The 10,365-nt window shown below is 41.8% G+C and overlaps 1 protein-coding gene across 1 annotated transcript in view; it reads left to right on the top strand.

Annotated features, from left to right (window-relative positions):
* The first annotated feature begins 1,981 nt into the window (after window positions 1-1,981).
* The window catches only part of LOC104521017 (tubulin-specific chaperone D-like), a 14,511-nt gene continuing 6,127 nt past the window's right edge, over window positions 1,982-10,365 (top strand). The window contains exons 1-3 of the mRNA XM_029083728.1: window positions 1,982-2,070; window positions 3,042-3,119; window positions 9,389-9,478. Of these exons, the coding sequence (XP_028939561.1) occupies window positions 1,982-2,070; window positions 3,042-3,119; window positions 9,389-9,478 (257 nt within the window). The remainder of the gene's footprint in view (window positions 2,071-3,041; window positions 3,120-9,388; window positions 9,479-10,365) is intronic.

Here is a 10,365-nt window from a genome sequence, read left to right as displayed (position 1 = left end):
AGAAAATCTCCACTGACTGAATAGGCTTCTGTATTGCTTACAACCCCTCTTGAAACAACAGAAAATGATTTAACATGTGCAATTAAAACTGAAGGAAGTTTCTGCTTCAAAACTGATCTGCCCCACATACCTTTCCTGCAGCCCCCTTCACTGTAACCCAGATCCTACAGGTGTATTCCCTACTCCTTCCCTATGTGACTTAGGACAAAGTCCCAGGGGGACTAACAGAAAAGTCAGAAAAATTCAGAAATCTGATTTGTTCATCCTCAGTGAGAGAGTTCCCTTTGTGGTTGTTTCTGTGAGGACATTTGGTAAATAGGATAGCTCAGTTACTCTGTAAACTGAAATGAAAGCCCAGAAGTTATTGATGAGGAGGGGTGGTACTCTCTTATCACTGGGGTCAGCTTCAAACCCTGCAACGACAAACAAAAACCCCCAAACTTTTCTTCTCAACCTCAAGGGAAGTCAATGAATATTTTAAAGGATGAGCCTGGAAATAAAATTCCTCCCTCTCCCAGAAATGAGGAATGTTAGATTGGCAGAGATGTTCCTATAGCCTGTGGCTGTCCCTGTCCCACCGCTCAAGGGTGCAGCGTTACCTGCCTGGGGACGAGGATTCCGCAGAGGCTCTGCCTTCTCCCCTCCCGCACTGCAGGGCCAGGAGAGAAGCAGCTGGCCTGGCCTGGCCTGGGCTGAGGAGCACGGTGGCTCCTGGAGAGCTGGGACCATGGGAGCTGTTGAGCGAAGGCTGCAGCCTGTGATCCTGAGCAGCTGGGCTGACCCAAGTGGACTGGTTCCAGCTGCGCCTGGAGCATAAGCACAAAAACCCCCTTCTGCCACCTTTCTAAACTGGTGAGCGTTAGAAAGCAAGAGTCATTATTTCAGAGTTGTTTTTAACCTGAGTTTACTGCTGGTTTCTGTGGCCTGTGCCATGTGCCCAAGAGCTCGCCTGCATTTTTCAGTTCCATCAGCTTGTTTAATAAATATTACCTCTTGAACTTCTCCTGTACTCTCCGTCAGAGCCATAACAATATTATTACTTAAAGTAAAGCAGGATAATCATAGTGGTTTGGGGATGTTTTATTTTGAGAGAAAGAAAATAACAAACCTTTAATGTGGTCTTTTTTTCATACAATGGCAAAACTTAACATTATTTAAAAACTCTTCCTTGAAAAAGGATTAATAAAAATAAAATAGCCATCTTCCTGTTAAACGTTGATACTGAGCTCACACCTGGCTGCTGTTGGCAGAATAACTTCACAGCACAGGTGCACGCTTCAAGTGGTGAATCATAGAATCAGAGACTGGTTTGGGTTGGAAGGGACCTTAAAGCTCATCCAGTCCCAACCCCCCTGCCATCAGCAGGGACACCTTCCACTAGACCAGGTTGCTCAAAGCCTCATCCAACCTGGCCTTAAACACTTCCAGGGAGGAGCAGCCACAGCTTCTCTGGGCAACCTGTTCCAGTGTCTGACCACCCTCACAGTGAAGAACTTCTTCCCAATATCTAATCTAAACCTCCCCTCTTTCAGTTCAAACCCATTTCCCCTTGTTCTGTCATTAACTGCCCTTATGTCATTAGCTGCCATTATGCCCAGCTTTCTTGTAGCCCCTTCAGGTACTGGGAGGCCGCTATAAGATCTCCCTGGAGCCTTCTCTTCTCCAGGCTGAACAGCCCCAACTCTCTCAGCCTGTCCTCACAGCAGAGCTGCTCCAGCCCTCGCATCATCCTCGTGGCCTCCTCTGGACTTGTTCCAGCTGCTCCAGGTCTCTCTTGTGATGGGGGCTCCAGAACTGGACGCAGTATTCCAGGTGGGGCCTTACAAGAGCGGAGTAGAGGGGGAAAGCGGAGCAGTGAAGGATTAGGGTAATTCTGCCGAGTCGGTGTCCGGTGTGATGCAGCGGGTTTTGTTCCCTGTGCCTTCATTTGTGCTCCCTCCCTTTGTAGCTCAGATACTCTGCCCAGAGCCTTTTTGACTACATGAAGAAAATCCAGAATGATTCCAGCGCTATGGAGAGTTTTTGTGAGACGTTGCTAAAGGTCTTTGAGGACAACCTGCACAATGACCGGTAAGGGTTTAGTTTCACTTTTTTATCTTTAATAGCAGGACTGTTTCAAGTCAGATGTATGGCACATATTTTTAAATATGCCTAGATGAAGTTTGCCCAAGATGTGTAAATTTACTGTAATGCACCTGTTTGGTACAGCAGGACCTTTGCTAAAATGTGTAACAAAGGAGTGATGCTTTGCAGAATTTGCAGAAAAATATTTGCAGAATATTTTGCATTTACTATAGTTTAATATTGCACATAATGTGATAAGCACCAGTTTTTATAGGATGCTGTATTGGGGATTGCATATTGCTGCACACTTTTCAGTGTAGTCCAATCTGCATTTTGTTTAGGTGGTATTTTTTCACAAATACTTGAAGTATAATTTTCTTGTGAAGATTTTTCTTTAGAGGTGACTTATTCTGCATAATGAGATTATTTTCTCTAAGCTTCACTTATCAAACATGTGCAAAACAGAAGATATTCCCTGCGGGGGGAAACCCACAACTATTAATAGAATTTTCAGATTTTTTGTTTATTTGTTTTTTGTCTCAGCTGTTGAAGTAGAAAACATGACCATAGTTATTCCAGCTCAACACATTGTGTGTTGGTTCATTTGGTAATTACCTGGAGTGACAAGATGATGGAACTTCTGATACTTTGTAGAATATGTTGATTATATACTAGAAAATAAATTAATATTTTATACAACTGTTAATTGTGTTTTCAGGACCCTGCAAGTTTAAACCAGACATGTTGTTAATGAGGTTTTTTCCTTTTGGCTGTAACGGAATGTCGCCCTCAGCCAACCAGAATGATTTAACCAACACACACAAGTTACCGAGCAACCCTCCTCTGTGTAAATTAGAGTTCTAATTTAAATATGTGTAGGTAGATAGGAAGTTTCTTTCTTTGCTTCTAATTAAAAATAGTGTATATATGTATGCCAAGAAGTGTATTTACATTGTTAAATTGTTTTCTTTTATCAGGGTGTCTGTACCTCTCCTGATAATGCTGGACCAAATGCTGGCAAATGGCTGTTTTGATATATTTACCATGCAAGAGAAGTAAGCTGCTGAAAGTCTTTTTTGTTTATTTTCCACCACGCGACAGGCCTCTTAAATCTGACACCGACTGCTGCTGAATGTTGCTGTAGATGTGGGTGCACAGGACTCTCCTAAGTGTCTGTATCTGGATATAATGTTTTGATTTTTCTGAAGTGGGGCAGCTGTGTTGAATTCTGGACCAGATAGCCTTGGAAGGGTCTTGCTAAAATCTTGGACTCTCATATCAGTGTAGGAGTCAGTTATTGGTTCATTGTTTAACAAGCAGTACATTAATCACATTCAATTTGCATGTTTCACCTGGTGGACTTGGGCCAGTGTCAGATCATTTTGCTGCTTTCCTTTCCTGGTGTCCTAAATGCATGCTTTTTGGAACACATGCTTCATTGCACTGTGGGCCTTCAGCAATGGCAGTGTCGTGTTGTCATGCTGCAAAATAGTGCACCTACAGGCTATGGCTTCCAAAATCCTACTGCTCTTGTTATTGTGAATGTCTCCAAGGAAGTTAATTAAGATTCTAGTAAGAAGAATAAAAAAGGCATGTCCCAGCTTTTCCACACCGAGCTCAGTCTTCTGGAAAGTGTTTAGTTCAGGAATGGGTAAACATGAGTAAGATATTCCAATGTGAAATCCTACTTTTTTGCAGATGTTTCAGAAGAGAATGATTTTAATTTCAGTAATATTAAAATATATTCCACAAACTCTCACGGGCAGCATCTTGGCACATCTACAGATATTTGCAGAACTGTACAATGTGAATCTTACCAGCATGTAGGATTTAGAATCTGTTGATGTAAGAATTGCTCACAGCAGATAAATTTGAAAAGCTTTTATCACTCTAAAAGTTTTAATTGAGTCTGCTCTTGTTTTCAAGTGGGTATTTAGATAATCTCTCTTAAATCAAATTTGGCAGTCCCTTTTTGAATGGGAATTCAAAATGAGTCAAATACTCACAGATGGAATGGATATTCCTTGTTTGGTTTGGTAATCATGCCAGTGATCTGGGACTTCCACATAGGCTCCAGTCTTCCCTGCTGGGGAAGATGTTAGATTATGTGTGGAAATCCCAGGTAAAGTCTGTGTCTCCCAAGTCACAAAACACAAAGCGTGTGGTAGCATCACTGCATCTGCTGTGTGAGAGAGACTCAAACTCAATCCTGTGGTGCTGTTTTAGTGCTTTATTAAAAAGGCATGAAATGAAATCCAGGGGGATTAAGAGGGGAAAGGGGAAAAATGTTGAAGCTGATCCAAATGTATTTGATTCTAGTTTGAAGATGAAACCAAAAAAAGAAAAGTATAATTTATTTATACAGCGTGGTGGGTCATTCTTATAGCAAGGGAATAAAATATTGGCATGAAGTGCAAGAACTCATTATCATATGAAAGCTCTGTAAGGCCACAGCTCTAGGAAGTTTGGAGACAGCTAGAAAGAGACAGAGAATGCAGTTCCTGCACGTGACAGTTCTGTAGTACCTTATGGCCGAGGGGTAACAACGAAGGAGGTTCTGTGTGTACTTCACTGGGAGCCAGGTGAGCCTGGCGTCCGGGTAACGCTGTGCTCTGAGAGCCCGTGTGCCGCGCGGCTGAACGCGGCACGTTGTTCAGATGGGTGAGCCCAGAAGGACACTTGATGCACTGTGTACGTGTTCTCACTTTGGCATGTGCCATTGGGTGTAGTGAGGGATGGATGAACGCTGACACTGGCTCCAAGGCCTGCCTGCACTGTTGGGTGACACCTACATCTTTTTGCATAAAAGCCTATGGACAAGTGTGAATTTAGATCTGGTTCCCCGAGTGGGACCATTCATCCCCTTTCCAAAGAATCATGCCATAGAAATGTAGAAATACTGCTTGGTGGCATCAAAAGGCCATGTGTCCAGTTTCAGGCAGTTTCAGGTACTTTTATATAAAGTGTGCCTGTAATAAGAGGGATGAAGTTGCATGGTTGTTTTTAAAAAACAGTCTTACTGCCGGTGAGCAACTTTTCTGTTGCTTCAGTGTATTTCTTCCTTGTTGTGTAGCAAATGAAAAACTTTTTGGAGAGTTGGGAATGAAACATTAGCATTCCTTGGGGCATTCAGCTCCCATTTCATCTCCTTCTCTCATATTTTACCACACTGGGCTGAGTGGAGTTTTAGCAAGGGAACGTGGGTTGCAGGATGTCTGGCATCAGGATTATGCCTATACCAGCCACGTAAGAGTCAATTTTCAAATTATAAAAAAAGTATTTGCAGGCCTTACATGAAGTTTCGAATGGATATTGTATCCATATCCATGATATCCTGAACTTTTTCTTCTAATAAAGCACTAGCAGTCCAGGGCTGGTGATACCCTGCACTGTTTAATTTAAACAATTTAAATTTAATTGCTCTTGGCTGAGTTATACACTTGTTAGGAGCTGTGCTCCTGTTAAAGCAAATTGCCACATGGTGTCACTCCTGCCCCGCAGAGAGATAACCTGTGGTGCATTTTCCTGCCTCTTCACACCACATAGCTCATGAAGCTTAAAATACGCTGCTTGACATCTCTGGCTCAGTCCTGTAGATGAATTCCAGCATTCGTGAAGCTCTTGGCTGATCTTGTGATCTCTGTGCAGGAGGGCAGGTGGAACACTGGGTGTTTCTCCTTCATTATAGTATTGTGAATGCTCGTGTTTAAAATGAGATTCATGTGTGGCTCATTTCTCTGCCCGGGTCCTGCTGACCCTGCCAGCAGGGAAGCAAAGTGGAGGGTAAATGTCTGTCTAGTGGGGTTTGAAATGAATCAACTTTAGTATCGCTGGGGTAATCAAAAGGCTATCAGAGCAGCTTTTCTCTGTTGTGCTTGGCTTAGTCTGAATCGTTAGTATGAAAGTACGTAGTATGATGTCCCTGCTCACTGCAGGGGGGTTGGACAAGATGACCTTTAAAGGTCCCTTCCAACCCAAACCATTCTGTGATTCCATGAAAAGGAAAGCTCTGCTATTTTTCAGGCTGTTACTCCTGCTCCTCTGAAGCTGGCATCACCCTGCATGTCCAGCAGGAGATTTTCCTCTCCCTTGCACTGGCAGGAATGGTTTTGCATTACAACATGATCAGTGGCATTAGAGAACTCTTCCCACTTAAAAATATCCTCCTGCCAGTAAAATTCAGCTTGCGGTATTTCCTCGATCTGTTCTGCTGTGTGCTCACAAATTGTGCCAAAATAAGGAGGGAAGTGGTGGAGGAAACCCATTTCTTCTGGCAGCAGGGCAGGTGTACACGGGCCTAAAGCGTTTGTGGAACTGCAGCGTCAGTCACCTGCGGGTTCCTCCCTGCCCCGCCTGCCCTCCCACCCCACACAGGGCGGTGGTTTTCAGTTGAAATGTAATTTCTTTTCTGTGATGGCACAACCCAAAACCTCCTGATTTCATCTCAGTGTACATTGTGAATTTGTGGAGCTGTATTCATAATAATGTAGGGAGTGTGAATTGATTGGAGAGACTGCTGGAAGCAAAGGGCAAGGTGCTTGAAACAGCTGCCACAAATAAAGCAGAGTGCGTTGGGCTTTTTTAAACTCACCAGTGGCTCCTCTTAAAAGGTGGTGGTAACTGTCAGCTCCCTGCTGGTAGTGGGATGAGGGAAAGGGAGAATAAAGGAGAGAACTGAGGCTGCTCACAACACTGGCACTGGAGTGTTCTGTCCTGGCTATGGCTCCTGTCACTGCTGCAGTCATTCTGCTGGTCCCGTAGTGAATGATCTCCAGAGATGCTCAGTCTGCCCAGAGCCCAGATAGATTGTTAGTTCCTTAGGAAGTTCAGTAAGGTGAGTCTAATATCAGTACCCTGTGAACAGAAAAGCCTTTGAATGACAATTCAGGATCTAGTGCTGGCTGGAGCGATAAGGAAAAGTGGTGTTTCTTCTGTATGTGTGTTTTACATATTCATCAGAAGTGTTCACACATTGCATATGTGTAATATTTTTCTGGTGGTCTCACAGTGTTTTAAGATGATATATGTCCCCACTGATCCCAGATTAATGATTTCTTTGTATTACATGCTCCTGTGGATTTTTTAAAAGCAATTATTCAGCTATTGCATAAGAGACCATAAAGTAAAGAGCATGGCAGTGACTGTCCTGGTTTCACAGTCACCCCGGGTGCTGTCAGCTGAACTGTTGAAGCTCAGTTCACCTTTAGGAGGAAGAAGCCCACACCTTTCTGCGGTTCCACGTGCGCCCAATTTACATAATGTAAAGACTTCAGACTGATCCCTTTTCCCCAGATGCCTCCTCTGTTTCTGCTGGCACTGTGCCCACACAGGAGAAGGAATTTTCTCAATTTCCTTTAAAGAGGCCAAGCTATTTGAGTCATTTGAGATCACACATAGGTTAGGTTTAGTTATTATAAATGTGAAATTGGCAAATGACAGAAAGGAAAGTGCATCTGTTTTAAACACAAAGTGCTGCACATAAGGTTACATGTATTAAATTTATTCCAGATGCTCTTGTTCCAACTGGTCTCTTGTTGCTGTACTTCTAGCAATGTCCTTGTTGTTCAACCAATTTAAATCTCACCTAATTCACTATATTGCTGTTGTTCTGTGCTGAAAGCCAGACATGCATTGCAGGTATTGTAATTAGTTATCCACACAATGCCTTCATCTATTCAGGGGTGGGAGGAGGAGGAATTTCACCAAGGTAAGAAAAAACATACCTTCTCTAAATACCGAGAGCAGATATGCTCTTCCCTCATCTACCTGGACAAATCAATGTTTGCAGACACACACCTGACTGACTCATTCATGCAGTTTTCTGTCATTCTCATCACGTGTCTCCTACCCGTGTGCTTTCTGTGCTTATCCTACTCCTTAAAATGTGGAAGGAGCTGACGTGGCTGCAGCAAGGATGGCAAGGAACTTGCTCTTTCAGCATCTGATGGAGGGGTTTTAAATCACCCCGCCCCAGACTCTTTGGTCCTGAAAGCCACTGTCAGTCAGCTCTGAAAATGTCTTATGAAGTCTCAGTATCAACATTGAAAACTTGGCAATTTTATTTACTCTCTTAGTGTGGTTTTGGGGACAATGTTGAGCCAGCCATAGACAGCATTCTTGAGCTTAATGTCTCCATGGTTTGTTGTTCAGGTTTTTTTTAACCAAGTCAATATTTGCCAGTATATGCCAGTATTCTTTTAAGAATTTTTAAAAAGTAAGTAAAAACCACTAACTCTTGTCTGGAAAACTGTATATAACAAGGAGCATTAATTTAACAAAACATCTTGTCACTTCTATAAACCTCTTGTTTTAAATGTTCTGTTTTTCAGCCGATTACACAGCTTTTTTGAGTAGGTTTTTTATCCACAGTTTTGAATCAGGGTAGCAGAAAATGAATGTTAGGATTTTTACTTTCTGCTTTACATACACAATACAGTGAGGTTTCCAAAATATGCAGTCTAGAAGTAATTATACTTACTAGACAAATATGAAATAGTTTCTTTTGCATCTATGGCACTTCAGCCTTGAGTGTAGCAAGTAAAAGATTAAACAATTTGTACTGAAATAAAAGCAATATTCCCTCTTTACTTCTCTTTAATAGATCCTTGGAATATACTAACAATACTTGTGTTTGTGTGAGTGTCTGGGAAAGAGCTGTGAGAATCACATTTCCCAGACTGTGGAAAAAGAAAAGAATTTGCTAAATATATTTAAAGATGGCTTCATGACTCGTACACTTAGCAGAACTGTAAGCCCTGTGTTTAATTACGTTGTCTGGAATCACTAAAAGAATTTGGGCCGTGAAGTGGTAGAGTATTTAAGAACAACATTCATCCCCTTTTATGTAAAGCTTGGTTGAAGACCTGAGGGAATGACCAAGGCACCACAGTGATACAGAGACTGAATAATTTTTATGTGGCTATAGAATATTTTAATTCTTGACATAGTATTTCTGATCATACCACGCTTTGTTTTAAACTCAAGCCATGGCTAGCTGATTGTCATGCATGTACTGACTCGTTGCTCACACCTCAGCACACATGCAGTAGCGGTGTAAATAAGTAATAGTCATCTCTTTCCTTCCCTGTTAAAAATAAAATAAAATAAAATACAATACAATACCCAGTAACGTGGTGGCCAAACTCATCTGCATCTTTACGAAGGTGCACCTAAAGCAGGGGGTGCTGTTGAGGAAGAGAATGTGCTGCTCTGCGTTGTGTCTTTCCTCTCCTTTGAATGTTAATTTGGCATCTTTGCAGTCAGCAAATGCATTTGAATTTTGATAGAAATTTATTTCTCCTCTTTGTTTCTTTCTCATTTCCAGCCATCCTTTTTCAGTGAAGTTATTTACCCTTTGTAAAGAAGAGATCAAAAGATCCAAAGACGTCCGGAAGCTTCGCTCCAGCATAGGAGTGTGAGTTGATGAAATAAAGAAATCTTTTCTCTGTTCACAATTTCAGTACAGTACATACTCGATGTAACAGCTGGGTCTATTTCATGTGAAATTTAAATGAAAAATGCACACAAATACATGTAATATAAGGTTTTGAGTTTAATGTACTTCTGTATAATGTACTTCTGCGTGGTTGGGGTGGAAACATGAAGGATCTGATAAAATTTAACTACTTATTTTAAAATGTTGTTGATACTCTTTAAAATGAAGGGAATCATTTGCTTTTTGCTTGTAGAGAGGATGACTTGGTGCCAATGCAAAATATATGTAATTTATTAGATCTTATATATTACACTAGAAAGAGCTGAAAACACCTGCAAAATTATTATCTGGCTTTAGGGTAAAAGGCTTCAGTTCAGACAGCAGAGAAGTCAAAACAAAAATGTACCAGGCAGGAAAGACAGTACTGGGTGAGGAGAGGAGGAAAAAAAATAGACGAAGCATTGCAAAGCTGAACAAAGGTCCATTGGCAGAAACTTGGCAAAATTATTCAGGTGTAACTATGTCAAGCAATGATTTTATTGAATTCAATTTTATTTTTTTCATTGTAATATTTTAAGAGTGCAAGAAAGCCTAAAATGAGGAGTTGCCCATGTTTCTAATTTGTCTTTCACTCTTAACTGGATGTAAGTTACACTGTATGGGCGTAAGAGCCTCCCTGTCCTTGTGTTGTCTCTGCGAGTGCGATTCACACGCGGTTTTTAGCACAAGGACTTTGGTGCTGCTGGTCAGCAGCTTTAGAACAATATTGGAACTTGGCGTAGATGTGGGGCGACTCAGCAACCCTTGAGGATCTCAGCACACTCACCTCAGTGTTTGCTTTCCCACAGCACTCCCAACATCAACTG

Source organism: Antrostomus carolinensis, unplaced genomic scaffold (assembly GCF_000700745.2).
Source record: "Antrostomus carolinensis isolate BGI_N321 unplaced genomic scaffold, ASM70074v2 scaffold47552, whole genome shotgun sequence".
Lineage (NCBI taxonomy): Eukaryota > Metazoa > Chordata > Aves > Caprimulgiformes > Caprimulgidae > Antrostomus > Antrostomus carolinensis.
The sequence above is the reverse complement of the archived record's forward strand: the minus strand, read 5'-3'. Positions and strand labels throughout refer to the sequence as shown.